The 13438-nt window shown below is 52.0% G+C and overlaps 1 protein-coding gene across 1 annotated transcript in view; it reads left to right on the forward strand.

Annotated features, from left to right (window-relative positions):
- LOC123521851 (cadherin-23-like) overlaps positions 1-13438 on the forward strand; it is a 48543-nt gene that overhangs the window by 17600 nt on the left and 17505 nt on the right. Inside the window, exons 7-8 of the mRNA XM_045291691.1 lie at positions 10860-11049; positions 11418-11563. Coding sequence (XP_045147626.1) covers positions 10860-11049; positions 11418-11563 — 336 coding nt within the window. The remainder of the gene's footprint in view (positions 1-10859; positions 11050-11417; positions 11564-13438) is intronic.

Genomic DNA, 13438 nt, shown 5'->3' on the forward strand with positions numbered 1-13438 from the left:
TGCCCAACATCCCCAGAGCAAGTAGTGTCCCAGGGCCCCAGGTCTGTCTTGGAGACAAGGGCTTGGAGAACACCCAGCCTGGCCCTTACGCCTCTGCTGGCTCTGCAGGGCCCCTGATGGTGGCCCAGACGCAGCACCCTGTGGGGTGGGGGGAAGATGGCAGGGAGAGAGCTCTCCAGGAAGCTGGCCCCACCTGAGCCCAAGCAACCATGTCCTGCAATGCCCAGCCTCACCCCTGCCCCCCATCCGGCATGCCCAGGAATGTCCAGGTCCTCCCAGATGCAGGTGGGAATGTGGTTGACCTAGAAGGGAGAGAGCCCTGCCTCCCATCCTTGTGTCTAAGCGCGAAGAAGTTCCTCGTCCCAGACTCCCCTCACAGAGATCCGAGCAGAATGGGTGACAGAGAGACTTTGATGTTCCGAAGCCCCCACCCAGCCAGGTTGGACGCCACAGCCCAGGCCATTCCCAGGATCTCTCCAAGGCGCTGGACCTGAGCAGCGCTATCTGCTGCCACCTGGTGGACCCTCGGTCCCAAGAGCTGCCAAGCAGGGTGCCCATTCTGAACACCTGTCAGGCTCCCTGCTCACCTGACACGATGGCCTTGCATAGAGCACCATCCTGGAAGGGTCAGCCCATGGGGCACAAGTACACCTGCTGGCTGGGGCTGCACCTGGCCTTGGGCACAGGGCTCTCTGGTGCCAGCAGTCTCCCCAAATCACCTCCCTTCCTTATGTCCTTCTAAGCCATGAGCAGGTATAGCCGGCGGGCCAGGAGCCTGCCTCCCAGTGCGCCAACCTTAATGAGAGCACCCACCTGGCAGGATTATAATCTACGCATACCATGACACATGGTGGGTGGCTAGTGACTGATAGCCATGGCATCCAGGAGCCCTGGTGGCACCGTGTGAGTGTCCGGCTGCTGACTGCAAGGTCAGGGACCCCAAGGGAGCGGCTGCTGGAGAGAGGAAGCTGGCTGCCCCCAGAGACTTACAGCCCTGGGCGTCCTGCCTGGGTCCCTGTGCGGTAAGGGGCCCTGGCAGCAGCATTGCTTGCACACTGAGCTGCTACAAGATGCGCGGTTCGAAACCACCAGCTGCTCTGCAGGAGAAAGATGAGGCTCTCTACTCCTATAAAGAGTTACGGTCTCAGAAACACCCCGGGCAGTTCTCCCCGTCCTGTGGGGCATGAGACGGCACGGCCTCGGTGGCAGTGGGCTTGGTTTCAGATGCGTTAACAGCTGGCTCAGCGGCAGTGAGTTGGGCTTTGTATTTTGGTGGTCGGCATGGTCCTCAGCCTGCACCCCACCACACACACACACCCCTACCCCGCCCTGTTCACTGAGGAGCCCTTCACTTGGCACCATGCCAGGCACACTGCAGACGCTCCCAAGATTTGTGAATGGGTGTTGGTGAGGGATTTGTTTAGCGGGGATGTCTGACCCTTCCCTCCTGTCCCCATCTGACCCGCACGCCCTCCCGTGGCGACACCAGGTCAGGGTTGTCTTCCTTATCAAGAGGTGCCTACAGGAGGTCCCGGGGATGCTCCAAGGTGGCCCCAGCCCCTTGGAATCTCAGGCCCTGACGCCCATAAAGACCAAGGGAGCTGGGCTGCTCACCACAGGTCAGCAGTTTGAAACCACCAGGCAGCCTCTCCACAGGAGACACCCGAGGCTTCCCACACCCTAAAGAGTGACATCTTGGAAACCCACCGGCCGTACCGCCCTGCCCTCCAGGGTCGCGGTGAGTCGGCACCGACTCGATGGCAGTGAGGGGGTGGGGTGGCAGTGGGCATTTGTGGGGTAGAGACCTGGGCATTTGCTCCCCACCCACCCCCAACACACCCATCCCCAGGCCTGTGCTGCGTGTCGGGCAGGTTCTGTTTGCAAGTGAGCTTTGGGTCCACCTTTCCCTCCCAGCTCCGGCAGCCTCCTCCAAGGACGGGGCTAGGGGGCATTGATTGAGAGCCTCTCAGAGCCCCCCAGCAAAATGAGGGAGAGGCGGGAGGGAGACAGTGACACACACACACACACACACACACACACACAGTCAGGCCCAGAGAAAAATGACGCGAATGCAATGGAAACTAACGAGGGAGAGCCCCAAATCACTGGCCTCTCTGTGTCCCCACCTCAGCCTGGCCAGCACTCAGCCCTGCCCTCCACGCCACCCCAGCCAGGGTGCCCTCTGGCCTAGCGGGTAGGGAGAGGCCACAGAGAGCAGGGTTGATGGCAGCACGCACGCTCCGCAGCAGGCTGCTGGCCTTGGACCGGGCATCCACCTGCTCGGTCCCCCAGCTCCGCAGCCAGAAAACAGGGGCCGGATCTCTCCTCTAACTGTGGGAAGAGGTGCCCTTGAAATCCGAGGGGTGCAGGTCTCCTGGTCCTCTGCAGAAGGCTGCGCTGGAATTATGCCCTGAGCTCTTTGGAACCCTGCCCCTGCTTTTCCAAACAGGAGGGACTGGGCCCCCTTTGTGGAAGTCGGGGAAACTGAGGCAACAGTCTGTAGCACAGCAAGGGTTCCTGGTGTGGGGTGGGCCAGACAGGGTGCAGGAAGCCTCCCTCCCCACCCCCCCAGGCCAGAGAGGGCTGGAGGGCTCAGGGTTCCAGCCTGAATCAGCCTCTCCTTGACCGTGCTGGGGCCCAGGGGCAGATGGGAGTCCTTGGCCAGGGCAGCCCATCGATCTGTTCTGGTCTGGTGGCCCCAGAGACACCTCCAGCTGGGGATGAAGCCAGAGAGGGACAGATTCTGCTGCCAAAGCACAAAAGGCCCCACGCCAAGTAAGATGAAGGAGCTGACACCCAGCGCTGAGTGCCCTGGAGTTAAGAATGATACTGTCCTGGCACAACCCCGGGGACTGCGGTCACCCCTCCCATTGATCTTGGCCACCCCTGATGCCACAGCGGCGTCTGCAGCACAGGGTGCAGGCACGGGGACAGCTGAGGGGGCCCCAGGATGGCGCTCTGTGACCTTGAGTCTGGCCCTGGCCTCTAGGAGCTGGGCTCTCCCCCGCCCCCACCCCCACCCCAGGATAGGCGGGCAGGGAGGTGGTGAGAGGAAAGTTGGTGGGCACAGGAGCCCTTAGCGAGACTGAGGCATTCCCAGGGCCTTTGCCTTCTGTTCGCCTGCTGGCTTCACAGTGTCTGGGACAGCGCCCAGCACGATGAGTGGTGAACCAGGGCAGTGGGCCGTGGGCTGGAGAGCTAGAGGGGCCAGGGTTTCTGGGCCCCCAGGTCTGAGACACTTTCTCTTCCCAAAGAGGTTCGCCCATCTCCCTCCCTGAACCACCCTGTACCTGCCCCAACTCCCTGGGACCCACCTACCTTTCAAACCAGGTCGCAGTCGTGAGCACCCTCCCGTGCCTGGCCATCCTTGTCACAGAAGCCTGATCTTCTTTTGCAAATCAACTTACCATCAAAAGCTCCAAAGGAAGGAAGAGGCCGTTGAGCACAAGGAACCCGGCTTCCAAAGCCCAGGGTTTAAAGCCCTACCAAAGAATAGTGGGGAATGAGGCTGTAGAGAAAACGGGACCCACGTGAACAGCTCCTATGAGTGTCAGACGTGTGGCCTCCGTGGCAACATTGTGGTAGGTCCTCAACCAGGACCCAGCAAGTCCACTCCCAAAGGACTAGATATGGCTATTGACCTCAGCCCTGGCCCCTTATCCTTGATAGGTAGGTAGGTAGGTAGGTGAGTAGGTAGATCAAAGAACTTGAAGCAGGGAATCAAGCAAACACGTGTGCACCGATAATTATCCTCACACTCTTTACAATAGCCAAAGAGGGAAATACCCCAAGCGTACATCCAGAGCTAATGGATGGACAAGATGTGGGGCATGCACACGTGGGCCGTGATTCGATCATGACGAGTCCCGATGTGTGCTAAACACCCGTGTGCTCGGTGAAACACGCCAGGTACAGAGAGACACATACGGTGTGAATCCACTTATACAAAACATCCGGAACTGGCAAAGTCCTAGAGATAGAAAGTAGATGAGAGGTTACCAGAGGCTGGGGGACGAGGCATGGGGTTCTTGCATAATGGGTACAGAGTTTCTGTCTGAAGAGGTGACCGCGTTGAGGAACTAGACAGTGGCCCCACGGGGCCCTGGGGAACACAAACGTCTGAGCTCAGCTGCCACCTGGCTCCACCCCCCACACCCCCCAGTGTCCGACAGAAGAGAGGCCAGGCACTCAACATCAGCAGGATCGCAGCCGCAGAAAGCCCCATGGGGCACAGCTCCGCCCTGAACCACTGGGTGGCAATGAGTTGGAATCTGTTCAACAGCAGCAGGCTCCTCGGTGTGTGTCTGTGTGTGGTTACCCAACAGTGGGCGTGCAATGAATGTCACTGAGTGTGTGCTTAAAGACGGGCACAACCGCAAATTCTGTAACCACGCACAGCCATCATCCTGGCCAACTCAGGACCCCAGAGGGCAGGGTAGAACTGGCCCTGTGGGTTTCCGAGGCTGTACCTGTTTACAAGCATAGGGCATCCCCATCTTTCTCCTGCTAAGTGGCTGGTTGTTTCAAATGGATGACCTTGCAGATCGCAGCCCAATGCGGAACTACGACCCCAGCAGGGCTTCTCTGTGAGGGGCTTCAAAAAGTCTATGAAAAATGGAAATGGAAGAAAATGGAATTATCCCATGGACTTTGTGAAGTCCACTCGTATATTTGGTACATTTTTATCGCAATAAAATAGCACTTCTAATGTTGGGCAGTGTAAGATATGATAATAATAATAATTTATAACCTATCAAGGTTCATGAGGGAGGGGCTAGTGGGGAGGGAAGAGAAAAAAATGAGGAGCTGATTCCAAGAGCCCAAGTGGAAAACAAATGTTTTGAGAATGATGGGGCCAACAAATGTACAAATGTGCTTCATGCAATGGGTGTCTATATGGATTACAATAACAATAAAATGATTGAAATTTTTTAAAATAGCACTTTTAAAAGCTCAACCAAAGATGTGGGCCCCCTGGTCATGGTTCTTCTGGGGGCCCTCCCAAAAACTCTGGCACACCTGGCGAGGAAGGGCACAGAGACGTGCAACGAGTGGTGCCTGGTGGTCACTAGCATGGAATCTCAAGGGGCCAGAGACAGGGATGGCATCCCCTCAGACCTTCTGCAACAAAGACTCAAGAAACCAAGTGAAACAGACCTGAGTGACCGTCCCGAAACCCAGAGCTTCAGAGGAAGTTGTTCAAATAGCGGTGAGAAGAGCCGGAAGAGAAACATCAATTAAGGAGGGATGCCCAGCCATGAATGGCCAGTTGGCCTGGTTGGCACAGCACCGCCGTATTGAATTATTACAAGCAGTGTTGAAATTCCAATAGGAACGAGCTCCTCTTGTCCAGGACCACACCAATACCCACAAGCATGGTGCTTGGCAGCGGAGAGGTGTCATCTTCCTCTGTATCACCCCTCCTCCCCCCTCCCCCCCGCCCCTGTGACACGATATGGAGCCCCTAACCCCACTTGCCCAATAACCAGTGGGAGCTCTCCTCCCTTCCTGCCTGGGCTGTGCCCCTTTTTTTTTTCTTTTTCATTTCTTCATAGTTCTTCCCTCTCCCCTCCCCCTTCTTTGTCTTCTCACCTTTGTCAGAAACCAGTGAGCCTACCAAGCCATACCCACCATGCCCGAGAGCCCATCCACTGGGCACATGCCAACCACCTACACTGGACAGATGGCACTCCACACCATTCAGACCTCCTAAGATTCTCTACAAGACTTGTAGAGACTTGTGCCCACACTCCCACCTGCTATCAACTTAACCTAGAGATGGAGGGGGGATGCCCCAGTGCTGCCAAACTACCGACTCTGATACCCGGCTGTCTGATGGGGCTTCATAAGACTCATGAAAAGCAATAGAACTAAGTGGTCATGGGCTTTTCTGCAGACGCTTTGATTGCACATACACCAAACCAGAGCAGGATGGCTCAAGCAAGAGCTACCAATGGAACTACCTGGTAAAGAATTCAAAATAATTCTTCTTGGAACCTGTCAACAGACTGAAAGGAGATCAAAGGATATGAAGACAATGCCAAGAAAACCATAGACAAACTTAAGGAAAGCACAGACCAAACTCTGGAAGAGTTCAGCAAAACAATAGAAGAACAAAGACAATATAGAGGGAACACTGGAAACCATACAACAGAAAACAAACAGACACCAAGAAGGCTGATACTGAAACTTCAGAAGTAAACACTGCATTGAATGGGCAAAGGAGCAGAATTGAGCGGGTGGAACTCACTACATTGAGAACAGATTTCTTAGTATTAGTCTCTTAGAGAATCAATCGGGGACATTTTTTTAAACAGAAAAGCATGAGGTTTATATGGGACACCATCAAGAGAAATATGCCACCTAGTCTTAGAGTTCCAGAGCAGGAAAACACACACACACACACACAGGTGCATGTGTGTGTGTATGAGCACAAATAAAGCACCAAGAAAAATGTTGGATGAAAATATGCCTTCAGAAAGCTCAGTGAACTCCAATGATTGATCAGCGAAAGAAAATCACCAAGAGATATCACAACCAAACTTTCCAAATTAAAGAAAGAATCTGAGAGTACCTGAAGACAAAGGCAGTTACCTGCACAGGAGAGCCAATATAAATAACAACGTCCTTTTTCTCAGTAGAAACTTTACAGGCAAGAAAGCAATGAGGTAGCATATATAAAACACTGAAATTAAAAAACAATTGCCAACCAAGAATTACATATGCACCAATGCATATCCATCCATTACAATGGGAAAATTAGTGAGATTGGGAGTTTCACGTGAACAGAAATTAAGGCAACTTGTCAGAACCAAGTCAGCCTTACAAGAAGTCCTGAAGGGAGCCCTGCCGACAGAGAACCAACCCAGAGAGACAAGGACCCCAGAGTACAGCACGCGACGACATCACCCAGAAATCAGCCCCAACGCAGAAGTATCAAAAGCAAAATCAACCTGCAGAATGAAAATAGGGAACCAGATGTGACGATTTGTACAGGATGACAACCACAAAGTAAAAAGGAGAAACGGTGTCGTTACAGACCTTCCAGCTGAAAAGGAAGTCAAGATGCAACCAAGATACAGCAGACTGCTTTAAACTTAGAAAAACAATGATAAATTACAGGGTAGTTAAAAAGAGCATGAGTAAACCTCACCAAAACTTTTAAAAAGAAGAAAATCTTAAAGCGTCAATAAACACTGATACAACAGCAAAAAGCAAACAAAGAAACAAAAAACCTGATAAGAAAATCCATAAGCACAATTAACTCAGCACAGAACAATACATGGAATAACAAAGCCTTCAAACACACACACACACACAGAGCAAATTGATAGTGGCAAATTCATGCCCATTGATAATTACGCTGAACATAAATGAATTAAATGTACCAATCAAAATACATGGAGCAGCAGAACGACTATGAAAACATGACCTATCAATAGGCTGTTTACAAGAGACATGCCTTAGCCACAAAGTCAAAAATAAGTTAAAAACCAAAAGATTGGAATATATAAGTTATATGTCTATATCAATCAAAGAATAGCAGGAGTGGCTGTATTAATTTCTGCTAAAATGGACTTGAAGACCAAGACCAATGAAAGAGACAAGGGAGGAAGGACAGTCTATAACGATTCAAACGTCAATAAAACAGGACGTAAATTAGTAAATAGCCACATAGCTACTGAGCCCTAAAGTATATAAATCAAACCTTAGCAGAACTAGCAGGATCAAGGGACAACTCAATAATAGGAGTAAGAGACTGTAATACAGCACTTTTGAGGGGGACAGAACTGCTAGAAAGAAACTCAATGGCGGTGCAGAAGGTCTAAGCAGTGCGATTGGCCATCTAGACCATAAACGTATACGGACTATCCACCTAACAGCACACGAGCATTCTCTCCCAGGGTCTCTGTGAGGCCACAAAGCATGCCTCAAACATGTCATTTTAAAAACATCAAAATTCTACCAAGCATCTTCTCGGGCCACATGCTATAAAGGTAACTATCAGCAACAGAAAGATCAAGCAGGAAAAATCAAATACGTGAAAACTGAATATCACCCTGCTTAAAAACTGCCGGGTAATAGAAGAAAATTTTAAATTCCTTGAATCAGACATGAATAAAAACACAGCATACCAAAGTCTTTGAGACACAGCAAAAGCTGCGTTCAAAGGACAACTTAGCAATAAAAGCACACATTGAAAAAGAAAAATCAAGATCAGTACCTTCACCCAACATCTCCAACAGTCAGAAACAGAACAGGAAGGGTGGGGAAGCCTGCAGTCGCCCTGGGGAAGGCCACCATGCTGGGTAAAGTGGAGGGGCAGCGGAAGAGAGGAAGGTGCTCAAGGAGATGGATGGACACTGGCCGCAGCCATGGGCTCAGGTGTAGAACAATCGTGAGGATGGTGCAGGACCAGGCAGTGCATGGGGTCACTGTGGGCTGGAACTGACTTAGGGCCCTGGACAGCAACAACACAGTCACCAGAATAAGGGAAATAGTCAAGATGTGAGCAGAATAAAGGAAGCCAACAGCATCGACAAGATTAGAAATGGAAGAGCTGGTACTTTGACAAACTACTGGGAATCTGAACAAAACGCAAGAAAAAGAGAGTGCCACTGCATGAATAAGAAATGAGGGGCTCCTTCTGCCCCGTCACCCTCACCTTGTCTTCTCACGACTGTCAGGGTCAAGAGACTCCCGGCCAAGACGTAAAAGCAGAATCATCCAATTCCCCAGTGAATCGGAATGAAAATTGGTAATGAAGTCAGGTGGACAACTCCAAGAGGAGACATTGAGGAAGAGTCCAGCTGGGCTAGCACCTCCAATTCACCGAGGTTCACTGCCATCCTGCCTCCGCAAGTTCACTGCCATTCTACCTCCGCAAGTTCACTGCCATCCTGCCTCCGCAAGTTCACTGCCATTCTACCTCCGCAAGTTCACTGCCATTCTGCCTCCGCAAGTTCACTCCCATCCTGCCACCTCAAGTTCACTGCCATTCTACCATCGCAAGTTGACATTTTTATCACAACCGGATCCATTGAACCTATGTTAGAAAACTTCTGTGTTCTTCCTTTTTTTTGTGTGCCTCCACATTAAGATCTTGATTTATAAATATGTGAGGCTTTCTTTTAAGTAAATGAAATAAGTGGTGCCACACAGGACTAGCTAAAATAAAAAGAACAATAACAGAACCATATGAAGAACTGTACCACAATAATTTTTTTTTTGGGGGGGGCAGATGTCTAGGAGCACATTACCTACCCAAACTACCAAATCTGAGTTAGATGATGTAAGCTGCTCCATCACGAGAAAACTCCCAAGAAGAAGACAGTCCAGGCCTAGCCAGCTTGCCCAGAAGAGTCTACCAAACACCCTTCGAACGAGCTGGCAGCAGTTCGCTCCACCAGGGAGACAAGGGCACTTCCAGATTCATTCTGTGAAGCAAATAAAACCCCAATGCCAGCCCCAGGCAAAGACACTTCTAAGAAGGAAAACGTGTGCACCAATATTCTTCCTGCATGAACATAAATGCAAAAATTCTAGGCAATACTATCCAACAACAGATCAAAAAATAATCCAGCATGAACAAGTGGGATTGATATTGATTTTGCGAAGGTAATTTAATGTTCGAAAAACAACAATGTGCCACATAAATAAAACAAAGGAAAGAGACGCATGATCCTATCAGTCAATACTATAAAAATGCTGGATAAATCGGAATACACAGGCGATTCCTCAACATAACTAAGGGCAAATACATTAAACCAATGGCCTACATTCTTATTAAGGGGGAGAGACTGGAAACATTCCCTTTCAAATACAGTGCCCTTTGTCTCCATTCCTATTTAATATTACACCAGAAGTCCTAATCAGAGCATGAAGGCCTGATGGGAAAATAAAAGTAAAACTATCTTCATTTGAAGGAGATGTGTTCTGATGCAGGATAAGAAAACAATCTCAGAGACTCGGTTAAAAAAGGCTGGAGCTAATAAAGTGATTCAGCAACATAGGATACAAACTCGATATACAAAAATCAGTCAGAGCCCTGTACCCCAAGAAAGAGAACTGCACAAAGGAAATTTGGAAAACAATATCATTTACAATAGCCACCCCAAAGCTACCTAGGGATAAATCTAACCAGAGACAGAAGCTCTTTACAAAGAAAACGATAATGCACTACTACAAGAGAGCTACAGAGATGGAAAAATAGACCATGCTCTTGGATTGGAGGACTTCATGTTGTGGAAGTGTCAATACTACCCAACGTGGTCTGCAGATATAGTGTAATCCTGATCCAAATGCCATCATCTTTCTTAAAAGTGGTAGGAAAGGAAAGGAAAGAGACCCCAGGTAAGAAAGTCACTACCACGAAAGAACAAAGCAAGAAGCCTTCTGATTCCTAATCTCAACGCCCATGATACAGCCACAAAAGACGAACCAGCCAGGCACTGGCACAAGACACATTGGCCCATGAGATAACATTAGGAACCAGAAGTAAATTCATGTGCTCCATCCCCCACCAGACTGGCCCCTATGCACCTTAAAGACTAGAATTTGCCCAGTAGCTCACTTTTAACCCAACAATAGAGAAGCCTATAAGGTGAGCCTGAAGAGGCTATCGTTCCTACGAGATCAAAGGCACAGGATAAAGTTCAGAGGGCAGGAAGGGAGGTGGGAAACACAGGTGCCAGGTGCCAGGGGTATGAGCTCAGGTAACCCCAAGCAGGAAACCTTGGACACAGAGACTTTCCTAGCCGGGCCAGCCTCCCCCAGGGGCACCCACCACCCCCATGTGACCCGAGGCCCACCTCTTCCTCTCAATGAAGGTGGTCTGCCCCCTGCTCTCCCCTTGGCAGGTGGTGGCTGTGGACCCAGACCTGGGCGAGAACGGCACCCTGGTATACAGCATCCAACCACCCAACAAGTTCTACAGCCTCAACAGCACCACGGGCAAGATCCGCACCACCCACGTCATGCTGGACCGGGAGAACCCCGACCCCGTCGAAGCAGAGCTGATGCGCAAGATCGTCGTGTCCGTCACCGACTGTACGTGCCCTCGCTCCCCGCTGGCCCCCCGCACCTTGGGCCGGAGCCCCAATACTAAGGGGCCTGGGGATTTCCTCAAATGCTTGCGATGTGTCCCCTGGGATCTTGGGGCCTATTCAGGGGTGGTAGAACACACACTTCCCAGTTGTGAACCCTCCCTCCCCACAAAGCACACTGGGGGAGTGGGGGGCGGCATACAGGGATCTGGGGGGGATTTGAGGCCTTGGCTGCTTCCTGGAGGGGCTACCTGGATGGGAACATGGGACGGGGGCGGTCTCTGAATCCGCCTCCCTTCCCCCCTTTTCCCTCTGCCCGTCCCTCTTCCTCTTGCCCCCTCTGACCTCACGTCCATGCCCCGCGCCCTGCAGGTGGCAGGCCCCCTCTCAGAGCCACCAGCAGTGCCACAGTGTTTGTGAACCTCCTGGACCTCAATGACAATGACCCCACCTTTCAGAATCTGCCGTTTGTGGCTGAGGTGCTGGAGGGCACCCCTGCAGGGGTCTCTGTCTACCAGGTGAGTGTCGCTCTCCCGGCTCCAGATCCTGCCCTCAGCCTCCCTCACCTCACTCCTGCCAACCAACAGGTGGGCGGCAGCAAGGGCCCCTGTAAAGCCTGGCCTGCCCGCCTGGGGAGCCAGTCCTGTGAGAGATGAGGAATGGGTGCGGTCGTCTGGGAAGGCATCCCAGAGGAAGGAAGGCTTGGGCTGGGGGTTAAAGGGAAAGTGGATTTAGAGAGGGGAGGCACCGCAGGGATGTAAGGAAGGTCAGAGAAGAAACAGGGAACTCCTGGTGGTCAGATGGTTCGCACTTGGCTGCTAACTGATCAGGAGTGTGGCCGTCTGAATCCACCCAGAGATGCTTCGGGGAAACCCCTGGGAGCACAGGTCCCTTGCGTGGGCTGCCATGAGCCTACGTCACGTGACAGCAACTGGCTTGTGTTGGTTCAAGGTAGAAAGAAACAGAGAGGGAGGCAAGACCATGATGGGAGGCGAGCTGGAGAGCAACTCCTGACATGTTATGGGGATCGGGTCCCAGATCCTCAGCCCTCAAGCCCCCAGAGTTCTATAACAGGAAGCAGGTCCGTTTGAGTATAACCCAGGCACCCATTCTTCACAGACAGCCCCATAGGTGGGACTCTCTCCATTTGACCAGGCCCTGTGGCCAGCAGAGGCTGGCTTCCATCTTGAACCCAGCTTCTGTTCCATCCCCCTTCCATTCAGGGAACCCCTGGGGGACTGGGTCCGGGAAGTTAACCCTCGTAGGAAGGCTGGGAAGCCTCATGGTTGAGTACATAGGCCTTGGCATCTGGTCAACATGGTGTGGTCCAAAACTTCACCTCCTCCCAGCGGTGAGACCTGGAGCCCCTCGTTCAACCTCTCTGCACCACACTGTTTCCATCTGTGAAAAGGGTATAGTAACAGTACCTGCTGTTATGGGAACGCCGTCAGGGAATACGCAGTCGCTGCCCTTGCTATAATGAGCCCTTACAGTTCTGTGGGTTGGGGGTTTGGGCTGCTAACTATGAGGTTGGCAGTTCAAATCCACCAACTACTCTGAGCGAGAAACACGTGGCCGTCTGCTCCCATAAAGATTTATAATTCAGAAGCCCTGTAGAGGGCGACTATGAGTCAGAATTAGCTGGGTGGCGCTGGGTTCGGGTTTAGGTTTATGCTTCTCACATGCCTGTCGTGAGAGTTTCTTATGCCAGCAAGAAAGGGAGCTTTCTTATGCCAGAAAGCGAGGATGAGTCTGTCCCCAAACGAGGAAATCTCGACTGTTTGTAGGATGCCAGAGTGGGTAACCTTGGCATGCCCTGAAGGCCACTGCGTCTCAGTCTCATCATTTGTAACACACACCCCTTCAAAAGCAGAAAAGGCACACATTGCCCTCAGATCGATGCTGACTCATGGTGACCCTACGGAGCAGAGTAGAACTGCCCCTACGGGTTTCCGAGCCGAGTCAAGGGCCCCGTCTTTCCCCCATGGAGCTGCTGGTTTCAAACTACCGACCAACTGGCCAAGCAGCCCAACTGACCAGTGTCGCCGTGACACCACCCCGTATAACAGTGTTCTTGGACTGGTCCCCGGGAGCCCTCTGCATCTCCAGGGAGCGCTCCCCCAGACTCCCGGCAGGGGGAGCTGTGATCCTGGGGACAGCAGGCGGTCCCCTGGGAAATCGCCTCAACCGGGAGCCAGGGAAGTCAGGATAGCAAGTCTGCAGCCAGCCCTGGCTCTCGGAGGGAGGCCAAGACAGCAGGGTGAGGGATGCCCCCGCCACTAAGCACCCGCCACCATGTCTGTGTTCACAGAGGAACCGACGCCGGTCACCACAAGACGGTGAAGAAGCTAATTTGTGGTAGTGGGGGACTGCGTTCACGTTACCCCCTAAAA

Source organism: Echinops telfairi, unplaced genomic scaffold (assembly GCF_000313985.2).
Source record: "Echinops telfairi isolate 266 unplaced genomic scaffold, ASM31398v2 ScPeMD7_70;HRSCAF=299, whole genome shotgun sequence".
NCBI lineage: Eukaryota > Metazoa > Chordata > Mammalia > Afrosoricida > Tenrecidae > Echinops > Echinops telfairi.